General features: G+C 33.9%; 3 protein-coding genes across 3 annotated transcripts; all 3 read left to right on the top strand.

Moving 5' to 3' along the window:
• Positions 1-5,631: 5,631 nt before the first annotated feature.
• On the top strand, positions 5,632-8,465 carry LOC106699716. The gene is made up of 6 exons (XM_023328274.1): positions 5,632-5,674; positions 5,818-6,144; positions 7,376-7,747; positions 7,866-7,994; positions 8,111-8,157; positions 8,260-8,465. Exons 1-6 carry the CDS (start codon positions 5,632-5,634, stop codon positions 8,380-8,382), a joined length of 1,041 nt encoding a protein of 346 aa, XP_023184042.1. The 3' UTR covers positions 8,383-8,465.
• Positions 8,466-13,324: 4,859 nt separating this feature from the next.
• Positions 13,325-15,901, top strand: LOC111607136. Its single transcript, XM_023329050.1, has 6 exons — positions 13,325-13,370; positions 13,509-13,823; positions 14,913-15,260; positions 15,387-15,503; positions 15,624-15,670; positions 15,755-15,901. The coding sequence occupies exons 1-6, from the start codon at positions 13,325-13,327 to the stop codon at positions 15,875-15,877; spliced, it is 996 nt and encodes a 331-aa protein (XP_023184818.1). The 3' UTR covers positions 15,878-15,901.
• A 1,766-nt stretch (positions 15,902-17,667) lies between these two features.
• On the top strand, positions 17,668-20,501 carry LOC111607079. The gene is made up of 6 exons (XM_023328938.1): positions 17,668-17,710; positions 17,854-18,180; positions 19,412-19,783; positions 19,902-20,030; positions 20,147-20,193; positions 20,296-20,501. The coding sequence occupies exons 1-6, from the start codon at positions 17,668-17,670 to the stop codon at positions 20,416-20,418; spliced, it is 1,041 nt and encodes a 346-aa protein (XP_023184706.1). The 3' UTR covers positions 20,419-20,501.
• The last annotated feature ends 4,621 nt before the right edge of the window (positions 20,502-25,122 follow it).

The raw sequence follows: 25,122 nt of genomic DNA on the forward strand, positions 1-25,122 counted from the left end.
TTTTCATCCAAAGCACTGTTACACATGGGATTACTTTGGAACTTTAAAATGGAGAATAATAATAATTTCAAAATAAAAGCCTTGAATAGTTTTACATCAGGTAATTGCTGTTTTTGGCTTTATTTGACGTTTTCATCCAAAGCACTGTTACACATGGGATTACTTTGGAACTTTAAAATGGAGAATAATAATAATTTCAAAATAAAAGCCTTGAATATTTTTACATCAGGTAATTGCTTTTTTTGGCTTTATTTGACGTTTTCATCCAAAGCACTGTTACACATGGGATTACTTTGGAACTTTAAAATGGAGCATAATAATAATTTCAAAATAAAAGCCTTGAATAGTTTTACATCAGGTAATTGCTGTTTTTGGCTTTATTTGACGTTTTCATCCAAAGCACTGTTACACATTGGATTACTTTGGAACTTTAAAATGGAGAATAATAATAATTTCAAAATAAAAGCCTTGAATATTTTTACATCAGGTAATTGCTGTTTTTGGCTTTATGTGACTTTTTCATCCAAAGCACTGTTACACGTGGTATTAGTTTGGCCCTTTAAAATGAAGCTTAACAAAAATTTCAAAATAAAAGCCTTGAATATTTTTACATGACGTAATTGCTCTTTTTGGCTTTATTTGACTTTTTCATCCACAGCACTCTTACACGTGGTATTAGTTCAGAACTTTAAAATGAAGCATACTGAAAATTTCAAAATAAAAGCCTTGAATATTTTACATGAAGTAATTGCTCTTTTTGGCCGTATATGACTTTTTCATCCAAAGCAATGTTACACATGGGATTAGTTCGGAACTTTAAAATGGAGCATAATAATAATTTCAAAATAAAAGCCTTGAATGTTGTTACATCAGGTAATTGCTGTTTTTGGCTTTATGTGACTTTTTCATCCAAAGCAATGTTACACGTGGTATTAGTTCGGAACTTTAAAATGGAGCATAATAATAATTTCAAAATAAAAGCCTTGAATATTTTTACATCATGCAATTGCTGTTTTTGTCTTTGTATGACTTTTTCATCCAAAGCACTGTTACACATGTGATTAGTTCGTAACTTTAAAATTAAGCATAATAATAATTTCAAAATAAAAACCTTGAATATTTTTACATCATGTAATTGCTGTTTTCAGCATTATATAACTATTTTAACCCAAGGACTATTACGCATGGGATTAGTTTGGCCCTTTGAAATGAAGTTTAACAAAACTTCCAAAATAAAAGCCTTGAGAAAATTTTAAATCGTACCGAATGGTGCATGTCCGCCTCGCTTAACGTTCTTGCGGTTCTCCGCGTGCCACTGGTCACGTCGCGGCGTTCTTTAGCGTCGACGCCGACTTGTGGCGTGACGACGCCGGGCCCAAAACCCCACGGGCGCGCCTTGGCAGGCCCCGGCTAAATTTCTTCCGAAATTTTCTAGTAATTCTTTATTTTTCTTCCGTAACCGTTAATGCGGCTCATACCGCTGGGTGCACACCTACAAATGAGGTATCAAAACGTGCAGAAAATTCACGCCATTGGAGCTATTATTTTTGGTGGGATTTGGGCTTAACGTGGCGACATAATTCGCAAAAAACTGCGAAAAAAACCCCATTATAACTCAATGGGAAAAATCCTAGAAATACCCTATTTTTGAGGATTTGCTGTGTCGTCACAAATTCACCTAGAAATGCCATTCAAATTTCATTTTGTAGATACGTCTGTGATCTCTTCGAAAGTGAAGACGGCTCGTCGATACCAGTTACGGTTTGTCCACAATTTGCCTCTAAGCGACCCAAAGTTTCTCATTTTTCTTCAAATTAGAGTGACAGCCCATCTCGGTTCATATCTGGGCACAACATTTCTTTCTCTCATCACTGTAAATGCTCTGAGTGAGGTACAGATATGAATCTCGGGACTATCGCAGAAGACACATTGAACTGTCATACGCTCGAAACGCTTTTCGAATATGTATTACGGTTCCCGAACAAGAAGGATTTGTTTCCAATGCTTTTTTTCAGTAAAGTGTGTTTGCTCAAACACACTTGTGTGTTTGAGAGCTCACAGCTCAGAGCTCACACCTGCTGAGACCATTATTTGCCATAGCAACGGAACTCAAGAGGCTATTGGCTGCTGATTTGGACTACGAATACGCATCGCTGTAGTTCTATCTATCCTCAGTTGAAACAGATCAGGACTGAGAACTGGCCTTTAGAACTACTGCTGCTATGGGCTGTATATAACTGATTTAACTCAGTAACTGTTACACATGGGATTAGTTTGGAACTTTAAAATGGAGCATAATAATAATTTCAAAATAAAAGCCTTGAATAGTTTTACATCAGGTAATTGCTGTTTTTGGCTTTATTTGACGTTTTCATCCAAAGCACTGTTACACATGGGATTACTTTGGAACTTTAAAATGGAGAATAATAATAATTTCAAAATAAAAGCCTTGAATATTTTTACATCAGGTAATTGCTTTTTTTGGCCGTATATGACTTTTTCATCCAAAGCAATGTTACACATGGGATTAGTTTGGAACTTTAAAATGGAGAATAATAATTTCAAAATAAAAGCCTTGAATATTTTTACATCAGGTAATTGCTGTTTTTGGCTTTATTTGACGTTTTCATCCAAAGCACTGTTACACATGGGATTACTTTGGAACTTTAAAATGGAGAATAATAATAATTTCAAAATAAAAGCCTTGAATATTTTTACATCAGGTAATTGCTTTTTTTGGCCGTATATGACTTTTTCATCCAAAGCAATGTTACACATGGGATTAGTTTGGAACTTTAAAATGGAGAATAATAATTTCAAAATAAAAGCCTTGAATATTTTTACATCAGGTAATTGCTGTTTTTGCCTTTATATGACTTTTTCATCCAAAGCACTGTTACACATGGGATTAGTTTTGAACTTTAAAATTAAGCATACTGAAAATTTCAAAATAAAAGCCTTGAATATTTTACATGACGTAATTGCTTTTTTTGGCCGTATATGACTTTTTCATCCAAAGCAATGTTACACATGGGATTAGTTTTGAACTTTAAAATTAAGCATATTGAACATTTCACAATAAAAGCCCTGAATATTTTTACATGACGTAATTGCTCTTTTTGGCTTTATTTGACTTTTTCATCCAAAGCACTGTTACACGTGGTATTAGTTCAGAACTTTAAAATTAAGCATACTGACAATTTCAAAATAAAAGCCTTGAATATTTTTACATCATGTATTTGCTGTTTTTGGCTTTATATGACTTTTTCATCCAAAGCACTGTTACACATGGCATTAGTTCGGAACTTTAAAATTAAGCATACTGAAAATTTCAAAATAAAAGCCTTGAATATTTTTACATCAGGTAATTGCTCTTTTTGGCTTTATGTGACTTTTTCATCCAAAGCATTGTTACACGTGGTATTAGTTTGGCCCTCTGAAATGAAGCATATTGAAAATTTCAAAATAAAAGCCTTGAATATTTTTACATCATGTAATTGCTTTTTTTGGCCGTATATGACTCTTTCATCCAAAGCACTGTTACACATGGGATTAGTTTGGAACTTTAAAATGGAGCATAATAATAATTTCAAAATAAAAGCCTTGAATATTTTTACATCATGCAATTGCTGTTTTTGGCTTTGTGTGACTTTTTCATCCAAAGCACTGTTACACATGGGATTAGTTTTGAACTTTAAAATTAAGCATATTGAACATTTCACAATAAAAGCCCTGAATATTTTTACATGACGTAATTGCTCTTTTTGGCTTTATTTGACTTTTTCATCCAAAGCACTGTTACACGTGGTATTAGTTCAGAACTTTAAAATTAAGCATACTGACAATTTCAAAATAAAAGCCTTGAATATTTTTACATGAGGTAATAGCTCTTTTTGGCTTTTTTTGACTTTTTCATCCAAAGCACTCTTACACGTGGTATTAGTTCGGAACTTAAAAATGAAGCATACTGAAAATTTCAAAATAAAAGCCTTGCATTTTTTTACATCAGCTACTTGTGTTTTGAGCATTATATAACTATTTTAACCCAAGGACTATTACGCATGGGATTAGTTTGGCCCTTTGAAATGAAGTTTAACAAAACTTCCAAAATAAAAGCCTTGACAACATTTTAAATCGTACCGAATGGTGCACGTCCGCCTCACTTAACGTTCTTGCGGTTCTCCGCGTGCCACTGATTACGTCACGGCGTTCTTTAGCGTCGACGCCGATTTGTGGCGTGACGACGCCGGGCCCAAACCCCACGGCCGCGCCTTGGCAGGCCCCGGCTAAATTTCTTCAGAAATTTTCTAGTTTTTCTATGCCATCTTTTATCGTTTCACACACTTTCACTATCATATTTTTTCACCACTGTGCAAATACTTTTGTTTCAGTGACAGTTGAACTTAGTGAACCTGTGATTTGACTTGTGCTATTACCGATGAACATTAAAGCACCACAGAGCTTTAACAGTACAAGCAGAGTGCAGGAGAAACTGAAATGAATAACGACGCAGGACAATTTCATAACCTCCCCGCATCAACCAGAACTTTTCTTCAATCAGCAAGAAAATCAGCAATCTCACAATTTCAAGGACAAGATGAGGGAATGTATCAATGTGCTGACATTGAGCTACATCACTTCAATCACACATAAACAGGAATTTATTTGTCAGTGAAGGGTAGCTATGCTAAACATCATTATATGTATGCATGTTATCGCTAATTGATGGCAGTTTCTATAAAAGGATATCTTATTTGACAGAGCAGAGAAATGTCCTCCACTTCATTTACGAGCTTTAGATGAGTGGTGAATGTCTTCAATGGTTCTTTTTATTTTTCTTTTACTTTCTTTTCTTGCAGTACACATTTACTACTTTTGAAGCAAATGCAGAGGAAAATATTTGCTTCAAAAAACGTTTTTGCATGGAAGGTTACACTATTTATGTCAAAAGATTTTCTTTGTTTTAATTTTTTTTATTAGAATTTGTAGTCCTATACACATACATTAGTTTTGATCCAATTCCTATTCATCTTTGGGTACAATTTCCAGATGCTCATCTGTTTAAACGAATTTATTCAAGGACACCATGGACAGAGTATGTCAAAGTTTGATGAGAACTGTGTACATCTGTGAACATCTTCAAAACAAAAGCAATAGAGCTTTTAAAGATGCTGGTTCAGGTTGGTCAGTGTCATTATCTACAGTGAAATGAGTCCTCTGAAAACCTCTGAAGAGGAAGACAAAAACTGCTACATTTAAATCTGGGATTATAGTGTGGTTCAAAGATGCAACAAAAGCTGGCCTGCTGGTGGTGCTGGCTATAAAGCTGTGAGACTAAAACATTTGCAATTTACTCCCTGCATCAAAATATTGTATCATGTTTGCTGATTATCCTGCTTCTCTGTATATATTATATTTAGTAAAGAACCATTAATGGTGCATGCAAAACGCAACATTTATATAAAATAAAAAATAGATTCAAAACATGAGAACAAAAGCTCATTGTACATACAGGAAATGCCCTTTGATTGTATATTGTGAGGTAACCAATCAGGCGCATTTGACGGACAAGATCTCCACACCTCCCTCAGTTACTAAAAGATCTTCTTTCTGCATAAAGACAGTGTCACCATGACTCTGTTATGGCTCACATTGTTACTTCTTCATCAAGTATGTAAGTACTATTTACTTGAATTGAGATATTGTTTACATCAAAATATGTTCCTGAAAAACTGGCCTGAATTCTTATCTATATTGTATTGTTCTTTTTCATGTTGTTCTTTACTGAATGACTTGCTATTTTTACCCCCAATATAGATACTCTGGTCACAGTGGTCACAGTCGAACTGGGTCAATCTGTGACTCTGACTTGTGATTTTACCATGAAATATCAGAGCAACACATGGCTTTACTGGTACAAGCAGAGTCCTGGAAATATTCTGACTTTAATTGTGAAGATAACGAAAACCATAAACCCTAACTATGGACCAAAAATCTCTCCTTCAAAATTCAATGCAACATCAAATGAGCATAGCAGCAGTCTAACAATTTTCACAACAGTTCATGAAGATGAGGGGATGTATCACTGCGCTCAAATGGACAGACTTAACTCTGTATGGAGTGGGACTTATATATCAGTAAAAGGTAAATCCGTCATTTTTATCTTCCAGTATTTTAAATATTTTTTAATTTACAAATTGAGCAGTGTGTATCATTGTCTTTAAATCCAACTAGACATGATTATGTTACTGAAATATATATAATCTATTATAAAGTATGGCTCAGGGTGACAAAAGAACCAAATTTTTTGTGAGTAATTTGTTTGGCAACAGCGTTCAATGTTTAATTTTAATATTTTTGTAAATGTGTTTTATTATCAAGTCAATACAAACATTTCTTTCATATGTATTTTTTTTTACATATGAAATAAATACAATTTATTCCAGTTTGTGCATCTGTAGTGATTATTGTTCCAAAAAGTACAAAAAAGTAAAAGTTTTTAGTGTATATTAGATACTGTGCAATATTTTTTATTACATTGGTTATAATCATGGTGAGTAAGTAAAGTCTTTATTATGTCTAGGGTCTGGGGTTGTATTCAGATTGCCTGGATGGAAAAGTAAATAAATGTTTGCAAACTGTGCAAAACCACATTGTTAAAAAAAAAGTCTCTAATTTATAGTAAAATATCACGAGCTCCGCATAAACAAGGATTTTAAAATTCTGGCAACCGCATGTGCTGGTATTTTACCATAAATTAGGAATGTTTTTTTTTTGTTTTTTTTTACAGTGCACAAACTAATTTTAAATCAACAAAATTATCAAACTGTCAGGGACCAAACAGTACCCTGAAGTTAAATTAAAAGGATGAAAAAACTGAGTACAAATATTTTCTTTGAACTGTAGAACTTAAACCAGTGAAAATATTTAACCTGACCTTTTTGTGGCGCTATCTGTCTATAGGAAATACACCTATGAAATAAATATCCCATATTAAATCCATCATCTATAACCATGTTGTGACTTAATTTGTTTGTTTCAATATTTGACTTTTGTGCTTTTGTCATGACGGACAACTTTGTAAATCAATGTGCCATAAAAAATGTTGAAAGTCTTTGCTAAATTATTTACCTAAAAAAACTTTTTTCTATTATTACTACAATTCTAAATTCTACAAATTTCCTGGTTATTTTACAATTTCCAAAAATTGTAGAAATTCTACAGGGAAAATCCCAAAGGGACTAATAAAGCTTTTTAGTCCCTTTGGAACTAAAAAAACTTTATTACCTTATTATCTATCCATCTATCTTACTCTAGTTTTAATATTTCAGTTTGTTTCAACAGTTCACTAACAAATAATATGATTATTTTACAGGAATGTCTAAGAGGACTTCAAACTACACGGTGTTTTCACAGCTAACGAGTATTGCTCAGCAGACAACGACCTCTGGTTCCACCCGTCCAACAGGCTCAGAGACTCTGCAGTGTTCGTTCCTCTCCGACTCTGAGAACAAAACCTGTTCAGGAGAACCCAGTGTGTTCTGGTTCAGAGCCATATCAGAAAAATCTTTTCCTGACATGATTTACACCGATGGAAAAAGATCAGACAATTGTGAGAAGAGTTCTGACTCTCCGAAGAAATGTTTTTATAACTTCTCTAAGAATATCAGCTCTTCTGATCTCGGGACTTACTACTGCGCTGTGGCCACATGTGGACAGATAATATTTGGAAATGGAATTAAAAACGGTATAAATTACACCATTTGCGATATTCAAAATTTCTTAAATCGTCACAAATAAGTGTTTTTTGAAGCAACAGCATTCTCTTGATGGAGAAAATGACATACTTTGTCTTTGTTTTCCAGGTAAAACAGATGAAAACAACAAGCTGGTGATCACAATAGCTGCAATGATCTGTTTGGTCATTTCTGTAATCTTTAACATTTTTTTCATTTGCTTTCGAACACAAAGATCAGCATGTCATCGATTTAAAGGTTTGTTTCAGTGACTGAATTATATATTTCAAACATATGTGATGCCAGAAAAAATAGAATCACATGAAACAAACACTGAAACTGAGTAATCATATGTGTTGCATCCATGTTTACAGGAAGCTCTTCAGAGAACAGAAGCAATTTTAGCCAAATAGGAAATGATGTAAGTAAAAATCTTAGTTGCCTAATTTGTTCTTTTTAATACTACAAGATACATCTCAACATTACTAAATAACTTTGATGGTAAATGTGTTTTTCCAAACAGACTGAAGTTGGACCTGACCTGAACTACGCTGCGTTACATTTTTCTGAAGGGAGAACATCAAGAGGAAAGAAGAAGAGAGAGTTGATGACTGAAGAAAGTGTGTATTCACAGGTTAAAGGATGAGCTTGAATATCTGTCAGCTTGTAAAGAAAACCGCTTGTGAGATGCAAATGCATACTGTTACTGACAGAAATAAAAGTTGTGAATTCAAGCAGACAATTGAATGAAAGATATAATGAAAAAATTGTGCAGTTTCAATACTTTGTCATGTTTGCCATCATAAAAAGTAAACAAGATGGCTTGTATTTTCCTTAGGAGTGGAAAACAAAAACAGCTCTATGGATCCTTTTGATTTTGATTGATGGACCATTTTGATTCATCTAAATTTATGTAACAGATTTCTGAACTTTTGAACACTGGTGTGTATTTCAATAATGAACAATGTCAGACCTCTGACTCCCTCCTCCCTGCAAAAAAACCTAAATAATGCATATTTACCATTTTAAACTTTCTTCTTAATTTTTCTTAAATAACAAAATATATTTGTCACTCTTACTTCACATCATATGTGCATAATGCATTTTATTATAGGATTACATTCTTGTGATATTTTTGAACATACGTTCCTTTTTTAGCATCCAAAAATAACAACAAAAAAAAGGTTATTAGTCAAGATCTCATGAAAAGAATTGTGGACTAACTCCTGATCATGTTTGGGTCCAGCTTTCAGATGCCTTATGGTTCCACCCTCATCTGTTCAAACAATGATGTGCAAGTATAAACACTATGGAGATGTCCAACAAAGACATTGCAGAGAGGAGACATGTTCTGTTTTCTAAAGATGAATGAGTTTTGCTGAAAAATGTGATAATCATCTTTAGAGCAAAAGCATCTTTAAAAAAATGCTGGTTGAGATTTATCAGAGTGTCATTATCCGCAGAGGAAGACATCAATACAAGCATAAAGCACAAGATTACAGTTTGAAAAAGCACATACAAACAAAAACGTAGGAGACATCCTCTAATTGGCAGCTGAAATTGAAGTGTTAAGTAATAATATACTTTTAGGTTCAGAGGCAAAAGGGGGAAGCTTTTCAAACTTATCCCATTGTCTATAAAGTATAGTGATGGCAGATTTGTGTTATGTTGGTGTTTTACTGGAGGACATATTTTATATTTCACAAAACAGATGGCCTCATGATGAAAGGAAGCTATGTAAAAATTTTGAAGCGACATCTCAAGTCAAACAGGAAGTCAAAGCCTAGGCATAAATGGGTTTTCCAAAGCATAATGCTACCTCAGTTAGAAAGCTGAAGGAACAACAAAATGCTGATCTTGGATATGTAGAAACTCTGTGGCCAGAGATGACAAAGAAGTGTATGTGAGTGAGGGGGGACCCAACATGACTTGGTTCTGTTAGGATTTACCAAATCTCCAGTAAATTATGAAGAGAAGCTTGTGTAAGGATACACAAAATGTTAAACTCTAGCCATACTGTTTCAAAAAATACTGAGGAGTTATATAAACTGCTGACTTTTAAGAAAATGATAAAAACATTTCATTATTCTGCCATTTAACAAGGGTGGCCAAATTTCTTTTCCAAGTAGCATCACAGTAAAAAGTGGAGCATTTGTTTTAAATATATTTGAAGTTAAGAGGTCTTTAAACATGTTTAAGGATCTTATTGTGAAGGTTTACTGTCTTGAATAGACTTCTGTTACTGACTTGTTATCCCTTGTGCTATTATTTTTGCCGGGTACACATAGATTTTTGAATGCAATGCTGGTAGTCAAGTAAATATTATGAGTTGGTAAACAACTACATTTTTACCATTTTAGCAGTAAGCAGGACACATCTAGAAGCTGTTTAAGGAAAGGACAAAACTTCAAAAATGATCCTTGCTCAATCATGAAGTGCAACATATAGCAACATGTAAGAATTGATGCTTTTCGGTGGTTGAAACTGCTTTTGCTTTCTGCTTGCATCTGTAACAATGTGATGGATGGCAAAAACCTCATAATTAGATGGGAAGCTATTCTATATGCTTTTAATGGTAATTCAATTTTCAAAAATTATTACAAACCAAGGCTGCACAGCTTCAGAAAAAGCCCCTTCAACTCATCAAATATGTCATATTATGCAGAGTTTCCGTGCATTACCCATGAAATGTAACAACCTACTAAATACTTCATTGTGCTAATTATTCTTACATGACTATGATGACAATTTAAACCAGTAACTATTTTATCCCTGCTTCATAAAAGACAGTTTATGAAACTGTGAAATTCAAACTAATGGGTCTGAGTAGACAAGAACTGGAATGCATATATGTAACACACACTTTCCCACAGTCACTGTGCTCCAGCAGATCATCAGCACCTTCTGATTCTTAATCTCATATTGTCATAACACCAATCTTCAGCTACAATAAAGAAAAATTAGAAAAACAACTGAAATTCAAATTCAGAAATACTTTATTGATCTCAAAGGGAAATTATATGGTGGTGGAACTCATAATTCAGATTCTTCAAATCTGAATTAGATAGTAATCTAAATTGTGATGACAACAACAATAGCTAATCTCTACTAATTCTGGTCTCCCATTGCTTCATGAATTTGAATCACCAATCTTTCAAAGCAAGAAGTTCTGAGACACATGCTAAATATGTCTTAACCTTTTGAGCTTTTATTTTGTCACACCAACTAAGACCAGTTACAAGATTCTAACTTTATATTGCTGAGAGTGACTACAATTATCTGGAAGTCATGATAAAAAGAATACCATCTGTACATTTTTAAAGTTTTTGTATTAATGTTTGCTTTACTGGACTTCCCTAGTCCAACAGAATCATTATAAAAATAAACTAAATAAACAAGCCTGGAAAAAATGATTGTACCTCTAGAAAAGACCAAAAATAATGTGACCATAGGGACATGTTATGGTCCAAGGTGTCTCCTCTAATTAGCACTACAGATGCCTTCAAGCTTGTAATTATTCAGTCTGCCTATTTAAAGGGTGGCAACCACACTGAACATGATCCACAGGAACCAAAGGAGCAAGCTAACCCAGGATAATAGAAAAAAATCTATAGACAAACATATTAAAAGTAAAGGCTAGACCATCTCCAAGCAGTTTGTTGCTCCTGTGACAAAAGTTGCTCATATTATTAAGAAGTTTAAAGTCCAGCGGATTGTAGCCAACTTCCCTGGCTGCGAGTGGAAGATTGATGACAAATTGAAGAAAAGAACAATAACTGTAGCCAAAAACCCCAGAACAACCTCCAAAGAAGTTAAATGAGATCACACTTACATAGCACTTTTCAGGACACTAAGATGCTTTACAATGAAATCAGTCATTGCCATTCACACACTCATTCACATGCTGATAATGTGGATTGCACCCACAGCTGTCCTGGGGCAGTCTGACAGAAGCAAGGCATATCATCTCTATGTCTACAGATGAGAAGCATGGGAAGACAAAAACAGTGTCCCTACTTTGAAACATGAATGACAACTGTTTATTTTCTGGAGCTACTTTGCTACATTTGGCCCAGTATGTCTCAAATCTTTGCAAGGTCTGATGACTGAAACATTCTGAAAAAAAATATACTGTCCTCAGTCACATTTCAAGGGTCTTTGAACAGAAAATTGACCCAAAACACACATCTCTAAATACCCAAGAGAAAAACACTGGATGATTCTGAACTGGCCTTCTATGATCCCTGATCTAAATGATATTGAATATCTATGGAAGGAGACAAAATGTGCTGTCTGGCGAAAGCAGCACTCAAACCTGAGACAATTGGAGCAGTTTGCCCAAAAGGTGTGGGTCAAATTACCTGTGGGCAGGTGAAGACGTCTCATTAGCAGTTACAGTAATTGTTTTATTGCATTTCATTGCCTCAGAAGGTTGCACAACAATTAAATTACACGTACCATAGTTTTTGACCAGCCCTGTTTTATTATCGTTTTTTATAGTAATTCTGTTGAACAATTCAGAAGCAATGTCTGATTTTCATTTGGTAATTTTCAGTATATTTTTATTCATTATTACTTTTGTCCGTTTTATATTATTTTAGAATCCATTGTGGGCTTTTCCGTCATTAACAGAGGGATATCAACAATTTTGTCCATGTATAACTTTAAAAATGAACCAAAGGTGTGCTTCTTTGTCCCAATGGCTGAATCTCCAGAATTCAAGTCATTCTTTTCATCTCCAAGCTACTTTCAGCACATTTCTACTGATATGAAGCGTTAAAGATCGATTCTTTTTAGATCTTGTTTGTGTAATTGTGATTTTTAGACAACAGAGAAAATTATCTGATCAACAACTAGGTGTGGTAACTCTGTCCCTAACCCTATATTATTGCTGTTTCACTATTTACTGTATGTATAGCGTTATAGTTCAGCGTCCAATCAATTGGTTTATCGTTCAGAAAGAAAAAGGCAGGGATCACAAACTGATTGACCATAGAACAATGCTAAAATGTTATATAGAGCTAAAAATGCTTCTTAAGCCTGTACATTTTAATGGGTTCTTAAATGCAGATGTTCAAAATGTCAAAATAACTTGGGCGACAAAATAATGAACTAAGCCTGTCTAATAATTTTGGTAGTTATAAGATGTCAGAACTCATGAAGTTGCTGTTAACGAGTCAGCATCTAAAATCCTGAACATTTGTCGGAGCTACATAAATTCAAACAGCTGTGATCATATTGTTTTCAAAGATGCAACAACAGTTGACCTGCAGGTGGCGCTAGTCATAAACAGTGAGATTAATAAACATTTTGCGATTGGTTCCCTACATCCGATTTTTGTGACATGTTTGATCGCAACCTTTCTTCTGTGTTATATTGTCTTTAGCAAAGAACTATTGATGGTGCACAAACAGCCAACATAACAATGAAATAAAGGCACAACAATGGAAACAAAGCATATGTACATACAGGAAATGCCCTTTGATTTTATATTCTGAGGTAACCAATCAGATGCATTTGACAGTCAGGATCTCCACACCTCCCACAACTATAAAAGTATCTCCTTTCTGAATGAAGACAGTGTCACCATGACTCTGTTACGACTCGCCACATTGTTGCTTCTTCATCAAGGATGTAAGTATTTTTTTTCATGAACTGAGATGAAACATTTTCTTGTTGAAATATATGATATCTATGTTCTGGTTCATTTCAATGTAATATTCTTTTCATGTTGTTCTTAATTGTTTCAATTGCTGCTTCCCCCCAATATAGATTCTTTGGTTCCAGTGATCACAGTTGAACTTGGTCAAACTGTCACTTTGACTTGTGCTTTTAGTTTGAAATATCAGAACAAATGGATTTTCTGGTACAAGCAAAGTCCTGGAGATACTCTGGATTTAATCGTGATGCAGCAGGGAATGACAAACCCAAATTATGGACCAGCATTCTCTTCTTCAAAATTCAGTGTGACAAACTACAGCAGTCTTACAATTTTCACAACAGTTCAACAAGATGAGGGAATGTATCACTGTGCTCAAATGGACGCACTTGACTTTATGTGGAGTGGGACTTATGTATCCATAAAAGGTAAATTAATAATTTTTCTTTTGCAGTATTTTAGCTATTTTTTAATTGATAGATTAAACAGTGTGTATCTTTGAATTCCAACTGGATATAATGATGCTACTGAAAAATATATAATCTAAGAAAGAAGCATGGCTGAAGGTGCAAAGAGGCATCCTAAAACCAAACGTTAAGTGTACAGTTTCTGATGTCTTTGGAACCAACATGCAATGTTTAATTTCAATATTAATGTTTTTATGTGTGTTTGTATTATCATCTTATATCTTATGAAATGAATGCAGACTGAAAGACAAAAACAATTTATTGCAGTTTCTGCATCTATAATTATTATAGTGAACTATAGATTCTACAAATAACCATCGATTGTTCCTCCATATACAAAAGTAAATTACCATATTTTAATTCATATTTGATACTGTGCAATGTTTTTCACTACAGTGCATATAATCATATGGAGAAAGTAGACCTTTTAAAAGATCTGCAGTATAAACAGGCAAATGACCTGGTTTTTACTTGGTTTCAAAATTAAGTAAAAATATTTTAATCTGTGGAGAACCAAAAACTCACAAATGTCCTTATTTGTGAAACAATAATGAAGATAGTATGAAATTCTGTGGAGAAACAATGTCAACCCAAAAAACACTCAATTTGTAAATTAATTTGAAATCAAAAAAGTTAATCATATAAATATAAAGAAATATATTTCCAATTTAAATAAAGCATTTTTAAAAGTGTGAACATTATTGTTTTAAAACAGCTGAGATTTTCGTGTGAATTAGTGATTGTATGAGATGAGTGTTGACACTTTAATACAATATTATAAAACACCAAAGTTGAAATCAATAAAATTTTTTAATATTTTTTGTGAGCTGTGAGATGTTTAACTTGATCATTTTGTATCACAGATACATCAGTCTATATTATGACTATGAATTAAGTGTCCTAATATTATATATTTGTTCACTGACATCTTCAATAGATTTACCATAAATCAAATCAAGCTCTTATTGCCAAATTTGATACAAAAAAAGCATTTTTCAAACATAACCCTAGTTTTCTTATTTGATTTTGTTTCAATATAATATTTCACAGGGATCTCTAAGAGGACATCAAACTACACAGTTTTTTCACAGCCGACGGTCTCAGATCCAACAGGCTCAGAGACTCTGCAGTGTTCGGTCCTCTCTGACTCTGAGAACACAACCTGTTCAGGAGAACCCAGTGTGTTCTGGTTCAGAGCCAGATCAGAAAAATATTTTCCCAACATGATTTACACTGAAGGAAAAAAAGCTGAAAATTGTGAGAAGAGACCTGACTCATCGAAGAAATGTTTTTACAACTTCTCTAAGAATATCAGCTCTTCTGATACTGGGATTTACTACTGTGCTGTGGCCACATGTGGACAGATACTGTTTGGAAATGAAATCAACCAGAGAAAGGGTATGACTTTGCATGCATCATTTGAAGTATTCAAAATGTCCAAAATAATCAAAATAACTCATTGTTTTCTGAAGCAATAACGTTATCTTGATGGAGGAAATGACATAGTTTGTCTTTATTTTCTAGGTAATAGAAATGAAAACAACATGCTAGTGGTGACAATCTGTTTGGTCACTTCTGTAATTGGTAATATTGTTTTCATTTGCTATCTAACACAAAGATCAGCATGTCAACGCTATAAAGGTTCGTTTCAATGACTGAATTATATATCTCAAAGATGTTTGGTACAAAGAATTTTTCTAGAATCACATTAAATAAACCACTGAAATTGAGTAATCATGTGTATCGCTTCCATGTTTACAGAAAGCTCTTCACAGAAAAGAAACAACTTTAGCCAAGTAGTAAATGATGTAAGTACTTAGTAATGTTCATATAAATTGTTTAGCACTATGAAGAAAATAAATAGCTGAATGTAAATGTGTTTTTCCAAACAGACTGAAGCTGGACCTGATCTGAACTACGCTGCGTTACATTTCTCTGAGGGGAGAACATCAAGAGCAAAGAAGAAAGAGTTGATGACTGAATGTGTTTATTCACAGGTTAAAGGACCAGCCTGAATATATGCATCAGCTTGTAAAGAAAACTGCTTGTGAGATGCAAATGCATACTGTTACTGACATACACACAAAAGTTGTGAAGTCAGGCAGGACTCAATGAAAGACAGATGTAATGAATAAAATAAATCATTTTCAACATTTTATGTCAAATTCAACTACATATTATAATGTTTGAAAAATTAAACCTGATGGCTCACTGTATGTATGTCTTAGAAATGGAAAATAATACTGCTTTATGCAAATGGATCTATCTGATTTTCAAAAGTACAACAATACAGGCCTCTCTTTACTGTTGAACAGTGGATGGTGTATCTGAGTTTTGAAGAGTTTCAATTGTCTGTCCAGGGAAGAGCCAGATTCTGTGTTTCAGAGAGCAATTTTATTCTTTTTTTTAGAAATGTTTGTATCATCTTCTTATCGACAGAGGAAAGAGTCCTCTGAGGAAAAGAGGAGGACATCAACACACCAAAAGCAAGATAAAACACAAGTATCGTTTCACACACTTTCACTATCATATTTTTTCACCACTGTGCAAATACTTTTGTTTCAGTGACAGTTGAACTTAGTGAACCTGTGATTTGACTTGTGCTATTACCGATGAACATTAAAGCACCACAGAGCTTTAACAGTACAAGCAGAGTGCAGGAGAAACTGAAATGAATAACGACGCAGGACAATTTCATAACCTCCCCGCATCAACCAGAACTTTTCTTCAATCAGCAAGAAAATCAGCAATCTCACAATTTCAAGGACAAGATGAGGGAATGTATCAATGTGCTGACATTGAGCTACATCACTTCAATCACACATAAACAGGAATTTATTTGTCAGTGAAGGGTAGCTATGCTAAACATCATTATATGTATGCATGTTATCGCTAATTGATGGCAGTTTCTATAAAAGGATATCTTATTTGACAGAGCAGAGAAATGTCCTCCACTTCATTTACGAGCTTTAGATGAGTGGTGAATGTCTTCAATGGTTCTTTTTATTTTTCTTTTACTTTCTTTTCTTGCAGTACACATTTACTACTTTTGAAGCAAATGCAGAGGAAAATATTTGCTTCAAAAAACGTTTTTGCATGGAAGGTTACACTATTTATGTCAAAAGATTTTCTTTGTTTTAATTTTTTTTATTAGAATTTGTAGTCCTATACACATACATTAGTTTTGATCCAATTCCTATTCATCTTTGGGTACAATTTCCAGATGCTCATCTGTTTAAACGAATTTATTCAAGGACACCATGGACAGAGTATGTCAAAGTTTGATGAGAACTGTGTACATCTGTGAACATCTTCAAAACAAAAGCAATAGAGCTTTTAAAGATGCTGGTTCAGGTTGGTCAGTGTCATTATCTACAGTGAAATGAGTCCTCTGAAAACCTCTGAAGAGGAAGACAAAAACTGCTACATTTAAATCTGGGATTATAGTGTGGTTCAAAGATGCAACAAAAGCTGGCCTGCTGGTGGTGCTGGCTATAAAGCTGTGAGACTAAAACATTTGCAATTTACTCCCTGCATCAAAATATTGTATCATGTTTGCTGATTATCCTGCTTCTCTGTATATATTATATTTAGTAAAGAACCATTAATGGTGCATGCAAAACGCAACATTTATATAAAATAAAAAATAGATTCAAAACATGAGAACAAAAGCTCATTGTACATACAGGAAATGCCCTTTGATTGTATATTGTGAGGTAACCAATCAGGCGCATTTGACGGACAAGATCTCCACACCTCCCTCAGTTACTAAAAGATCTTCTTTCTGCATAAAGACAGTGTCACCATGACTCTGTTATGGCTCACATTGTTACTTCTTCATCAAGTATGTAAGTACTATTTACTTGAATTGAGATATTGTTTACATCAAAATATGTTCCTGAAAAACTGGCCTGAATTCTTATCTATATTGTATTGTTCTTTTTCATGTTGTTCTTTACTGAATGACTTGCTATTTTTACCCCCAATATAGATACTCTGGTCACAGTGGTCACAGTCGAACTGGGTCAATCTGTGACTCTGACTTGTGATTTTACCATGAAATATCAGAGCAACACATGGCTTTACTGGTACAAGCAGAGTCCTGGAAATATTCTGACTTTAATTGTGAAGATAACGAAAACCATAAACCCTAACTATGGACCAAAAATCTCTCCTTCAAAATTCAATGCAACATCAAATGAGCATAGCAGCAGTCTAACAATTTTCACAACAGTTCATGAAGATGAGGGGATGTATCACTGCGCTCAAATGGACAGACTTAACTCTGTATGGAGTGGGACTTATATATCAGTAAAAGGTAAATCCGTCATTTTTATCTTCCAGTATTTTAAATATTTTTTAATTTACAAATTGAGCAGTGTGTATCATTGTCTTTAAATCCAACTAGACATGATTATGTTACTGAAATATATATAATCTATTATAAAGTATGGCTCAGGGTGACAAAAGAACCAAATTTTTTGTGAGTAATTTGTTTGGCAACAGCGTTCAATGTTTAATTTTAATATTTTTGTAAATGTGTTTTATTATCAAGTCAATACAAACATTTCTTTCATATGTATTTTTTTTTACATATGAAATAAATACAATTTATTCCAGTTTGTGCATCTGTAGTGATTATTGTTCCAAAAAGTACAAAAAAGTAAAAGTTTTTAGTGTATATTAGATACTGTGCAATATTTTTTATTACATTGGTTATAATCATGGTGAGTAAGTAAAGTCTTTATTATGTCTAGGGTCTGGGGTTGTATTCAGATTGCCTGGATGGAAAAGTAAATAAATGTTTGCAAACTGTGCAAAACCACATTGTTAAAAAAAAAGTCTCTAATTTATAGTAAAATATCACGAGCTCCGCATAAACAAGGATTTTAAAATTCTGGCAACCGCATGTGCTGGTATTTTACCATAAATTAGGAATGTTTTTTTTTTGTTTTTTTTTACAGTGCACAAACTAATTTTAAATCAACAAAATTATCAAACTGTCAGGGACCAAACAGTACCCTGAAGTTAAATTAAAAGGATGAAAAAACTGAGTACAAATATTTTCTTTGAACTGTAGAACTTAAACCAGTGAAAATATTTAACCTGACCTTTTTGTGGCGCTATCTGTCTATAGGAAATACACCTATGAAATAAATATCCCATATTAAATCCATCATCTATAACCATGTTGTGACTTAATTTGTTTGTTTCAATATTTGACTTTTGTGCTTTTGTCATGACGGACAACTTTGTAAATCAATGTGCCATAAAAAATGTTGAAAGTCTTTGCTAAATTATTTACCTAAAAAAACTTTTTTCTATTATTACTACAATTCTAAATTCTACAAATTTCCTGGTTATTTTACAATTTCCAAAAATTGTAGAAATTCTACAGGGAAAATCCCAAAGGGACTAATAAAGCTTTTTAGTCCCTTTGGAACTAAAAAAACTTTATTACCTTATTATCTATCCATCTATCTTACTCTAGTTTTAATATTTCAGTTTGTTTCAACAGTTCACTAACAAATAATATGATTATTTTACAGGAATGTCTAAGAGGACTTCAAACTACACGGTGTTTTCACAGCTAACGAGTATTGCTCAGCAGACAACGACCTCTGGTTCCACCCGTCCAACAGGCTCAGAGACTCTGCAGTGTTCGTTCCTCTCCGACTCTGAGAACAAAACCTGTTCAGGAGAACCCAGTGTGTTCTGGTTCAGAGCCATATCAGAAAAATCTTTTCCTGACATGATTTACACCGATGGAAAAAGATCAGACAATTGTGAGAAGAGTTCTGACTCTCCGAAGAAATGTTTTTATAACTTCTCTAAGAATATCAGCTCTTCTGATCTCGGGACTTACTACTGCGCTGTGGCCACATGTGGACAGATAATATTTGGAAATGGAATTAAAAACGGTATAAATTACACCATTTGCGATATTCAAAATTTCTTAAATCGTCACAAATAAGTGTTTTTTGAAGCAACAGCATTCTCTTGATGGAGAAAATGACATACTTTGTCTTTGTTTTCCAGGTAAAACAGATGAAAACAACAAGCTGGTGATCACAATAGCTGCAATGATCTGTTTGGTCATTTCTGTAATCTTTAACATTTTTTTCATTTGCTTTCGAACACAAAGATCAGCATGTCATCGATTTAAAGGTTTGTTTCAGTGACTGAATTATATATTTCAAACATATGTGATGCCAGAAAAAATAGAATCACATGAAACAAACACTGAAACTGAGTAATCATATGTGTTGCATCCATGTTTACAGGAAGCTCTTCAGAGAACAGAAGCAATTTTAGCCAAATAGGAAATGATGTAAGTAAAAATCTTAGTTGCCTAATTTGTTCTTTTTAATACTACAAGATACATCTCAACATTACTAAATAACTTTGATGGTAAATGTGTTTTTCCAAACAGACTGAAGTTGGACCTGACCTGAACTACGCTGCGTTACATTTTTCTGAAGGGAGAACATCAAGAGGAAAGAAGAAGAGAGAGTTGATGACTGAAGAAAGTGTGTATTCACAGGTTAAAGGATGAGCTTGAATATCTGTCAGCTTGTAAAGAAAACCGCTTGTGAGATGCAAATGCATACTGTTACTGACAGAAATAAAAGTTGTGAATTCAAGCAGACAATTGAATGAAAGATATAATGAAAAAATTGTGCAGTTTCAATACTTTGTCATGTTTGCCATCATAAAAAGTAAACAAGATGGCTTGTATTTTCCTTAGGAGTGGAAAACAAAAACAGCTCTATGGATCCTTTTGATTTTGATTGATGGACCATTTTGATTCATCTAAATTTATGTAACAGATTTCTGAACTTTTGAACACTGGTGTGTATTTCAATAATGAACAATGTCAGACCTCTGACTCCCTCCTCCCTGCAAAAAAACCTAAATAATGCATATTTACCATTTTAAACTTTCTTCTTAATTTTTCTTAAATAACAAAATATATTTGTCACTCTTACTTCACATCATATGTGCATAATGCATTTTATTATAGGATTACATTCTTGTGATATTTTTGAACATACGTTCCTTTTTTAGCATCCAAAAATAACAACAAAAAAAAGGTTATTAGTCAAGATCTCATGAAAAGAATTGTGGACTAACTCCTGATCATGTTTGGGTCCAGCTTTCAGATGCCTTATGGTTCCACCCTCATCTGTTCAAACAATGATGTGCAAGTATAAACACTATGGAGATGTCCAACAAAGACATTGCAGAGAGGAGACATGTTCTGTTTTCTAAAGATGAATGAGTTTTGCTGAAAAATGTGATAATCATCTTTAGAGCAAAAGCATCTTTAAAAAAATGCTGGTTGAGATTTATCAGAGAGTGTCATTATCCGCGGAGGAAGACATCAATACAAGCATAAAGCACAAGATTACAGTTTGAAAAAGCACATACAAACAAAAACGTAGGAGACATCCTCTAATTGGCAGCTGAAATTGAAGTGTTAAGTAATAATATACTTTTAGGTTCAGAGGCAAAAGGGGGAAGCTTTTCAAACTTATCCCATTGTCTATAAAGTATAGTGATGGCAGATTTGTGTTATGTTGGTGTTTTACTGGAGGACATATTTTATATTTCACAAAACAGATGGCCTCATGATGAAAGGAAGCTATGTAAAAATTTTGAAGCGACATCTCAAGTCAAACAGGAAGTCAAAGCCTAGGCATAAATGGGTTTTCCAAAGCATAATGCTACCTCAGTTAGAAAGCTGAAGGAACAACAAAATGCTGATCTTGGATATGTAGAAACTCTGTGGCCAGAGATGACAAAGAAGTGTATGTGAGTGAGGGGGGACCCAACATGACTTGGTTCTGTTAGGATTTACCAAATCTCCAGTAAATTATGAAGAGAAGCTTGTGTAAGGATACACAAAATGTTAAACTCTAGCCATACTGTTTCAAAAAATACTGAGGAGTTATATAAACTGCTGACTTTTAAGAAAATGATAAAAACATTTCATTATTCTGCCATTTAACAAGGGTGGCCAAATTTCTTTTCCAAGTAGCATCACAGTAAAAAGTGGAGCATTTGTTTTAAATATATTTGAAGTTAAGAGGTCTTTAAACATGTTTAAGGATCTTATTGTGAAGGTTTACTGTCTTGAATAGACTTCTGTTACTGACTTGTTATCCCTTGTGCTATTATTTTTGCCGGGTACACATAGATTTTTGAATGCAATGCTGGTAGTCAAGTAAATATTATGAGTTGGTAAACAACTACATTTTTACCATTTTAGCAGTAAGCAGGACACATCTAGAAGCTGTTTAAGGAAAGGACAAAACTTCAAAAATGATCCTTGCTCAATCATGAAGTGCAACATATAGCAACATGTAAGAATTGATGCTTTTCGGTGGTTGAAACTGCTTTTGCTTTCTGCTTGCATCTGTAACAATGTGATGGATGGCAAAAACCTCATAATTAGATGGGAAGCTATTCTATATGCTTTTAATGGTAATTCAATTTTCAAAAATTATTACAAACCAAGGCTGCACAGCTTCAGAAAAAGCCCCTTCAACTCATCAAATATGTCATATTATGCAGAGTTTCCGTGCATTACCCATGAAATGTAACAACCTACTAAATACTTCATTGTGCTAATTATTCTTACATGACTATGATGACAATTTAAACCAGTAACTATTTTATCCCTGCTTCATAAAAGACAGTTTATGAAACTGTGAAATTCAAACTAATGGGTCTGAGTAGACAAGAACTGGAATGCATATATGTAACACACACTTTCCCACAGTCACTGTGCTCCAGCAGATCATCAGCACCTTCTGATTCTTAATCTCATATTGTCATAACACCAATCTTCAGCTACAATAAAGAAAAATTAGAAAAACAACTGAAATTCAAATTCAGAAATACTTTATTGATCTCAAAGGGAAATTATATGGTGGTGGAACTCATAATTCAGATTCTTCAAATCTGAATTAGATAGTAATCTAAATTGTGATGACAACAACAATAGCTAATCTCTACTAATTCTGGTCTCCCATTGCTTCATGAATTTGAATCACCAATCTTTCAAAGCAAGAAGTTCTGAGACACATGCTAAATATGTCTTAACCTTTTGAGCTTTTATTTTGTCACACCAACTAAGACCAGTTACAAGATTCTAACTTTATATTGCTGAGAGTGACTACAATTATCTGGAAGTCATGATAAAAAGAATACCATCTGTACATTTTTAAAGTTTTTGTATTAATGTTTGCTTTACTGGACTTCCCTAGTCCAACAGAATCATTATAAAAATAAACTAAATAAACAAGCCTGGAAAAAATGATTGTACCTCTAGAAAAGACCAAAAATAATGTGACCATAGGGACATGTTATGGTCCAAGGTGTCTCCTCTAATTAGCACTACAGATGCCTTCAAGCTTGTAATTATTCAGTCTGCCTATTTAAAGGGTGGCAACCACACTGAACATGATCCACAGGAACCAAAGGAGCAAGCTAACCCAGGATAATAGAAAAAAATCTATAGACAAACATATTAAAAGTAAAGGCTAGACCATCTCCAAGCAGTTTGTTGCTCCTGTGACAAAAGTTGCTCATATTATTAAGAAGTTTAAAGTCCAGCGGATTGTAGCCAACTTCCCTGGCTGCGAGTGGAAGATTGATGACAAATTGAAGAAAAGAACAATAACTGTAGCCAAAAACCCCAGAACAACCTCCAAAGAAGTTAAATGAGATCACACTTACATAGCACTTTTCAGGACACTAAGATGCTTTACAATGAAATCAGTCATTGCCATTCACACACTCATTCACATGCTGATAATGTGGATTGCACCCACAGCTGTCCTGGGGCAGTCTGACAGAAGCAAGGCATATCATCTCTATGTCTACAGATGAGAAGCATGGGAAGACAAAAACAGTGTCCCTACTTTGAAACATGAATGACAACTGTTTATTTTCTGGAGCTACTTTGCTACATTTGGCCCAGTATGTCTCAAATCTTTGCAAGGTCTGATGACTGAAACATTCTGAAAAAAAATATACTGTCCTCAGTCACATTTCAAGGGTCTTTGAACAGAAAATTGACCCAAAACACACATCTCTAAATACCCAAGAGAAAAACACTGGATGATTCTGAACTGGCCTTCTATGATCCCTGATCTAAATGATATTGAATATCTATGGAAGGAGACAAAATGTGCTGTCTGGCGAAAGCAGCACTCAAACCTGAGACAATTGGAGCAGTTTGCCCAAAAGGTGTGGGTCAAATTACCTGTGGGCAGGTGAAGACGTCTCATTAGCAGTTACAGTAATTGTTTTATTGCATTTCATTGCCTCAGAAGGTTGCACAACAATTAAATTACACGTACCATAGTTTTTGACCAGCCCTGTTTTATTATCGTTTTTTATAGTAATTCTGTTGAACAATTCAGAAGCAATGTCTGATTTTCATTTGGTAATTTTCAGTATATTTTTATTCATTATTACTTTTGTCCGTTTTATATTATTTTAGAATCCATTGTGGGCTTTTCCGTCATTAACAGAGGGATATCAACAATTTTGTCCATGTATAACTTTAAAAATGAACCAAAGGTGTGCTTCTTTGTCCCAATGGCTGAATCTCCAGAATTCAAGTCATTCTTTTCATCTCCAAGCTACTTTCAGCACATTTCTACTGATATGAAGCGTTAAAGATCGATTCTTTTTAGATCTTGTTTGTGTAATTGTGATTTTTAGACAACAGAGAAAATTATCTGATCAACAACTAGGTGTGGTAACTCTGTCCCTAACCCTATATTATTGCTGTTTCACTATTTACTGTATGTATAGCGTTATAGTTCAGCGTCCAATCAATTGGTTTATCGTTCAGAAAGAAAAAGGCAGGGATCACAAACTGATTGACCATAGAACAATGCTAAAATGTTATATAGAGCTAAAAATGCTTCTTAAGCCTGTACATTTTAATGGGTTCTTAAATGCAGATGTTCAAAATGTCAAAATAACTTGGGCGACAAAATAATGAACTAAGCCTGTCTAATAATTTTGGTAGTTATAAGATGTCAGAACTCATGAAGTTGCTGTTAACGAGTCAGCATCTAAAATCCTGAACATTTGTCGGAGCTACATAAATTCAAACAGCTGTGATCATATTGTTTTCAAAGATGCAACAACAGTTGACCTGCAGGTGGCGCTAGTCATAAACAGTGAGATTAATAAACATTTTGCGATTGGTTCCCTACATCCGATTTTTGTGACATGT

This window comes from Xiphophorus maculatus, chromosome 23, assembly GCF_002775205.1.
Source record: "Xiphophorus maculatus strain JP 163 A chromosome 23, X_maculatus-5.0-male, whole genome shotgun sequence".
In the NCBI taxonomy this organism is placed as follows: Eukaryota; Metazoa; Chordata; class Actinopteri; order Cyprinodontiformes; family Poeciliidae; genus Xiphophorus; species Xiphophorus maculatus.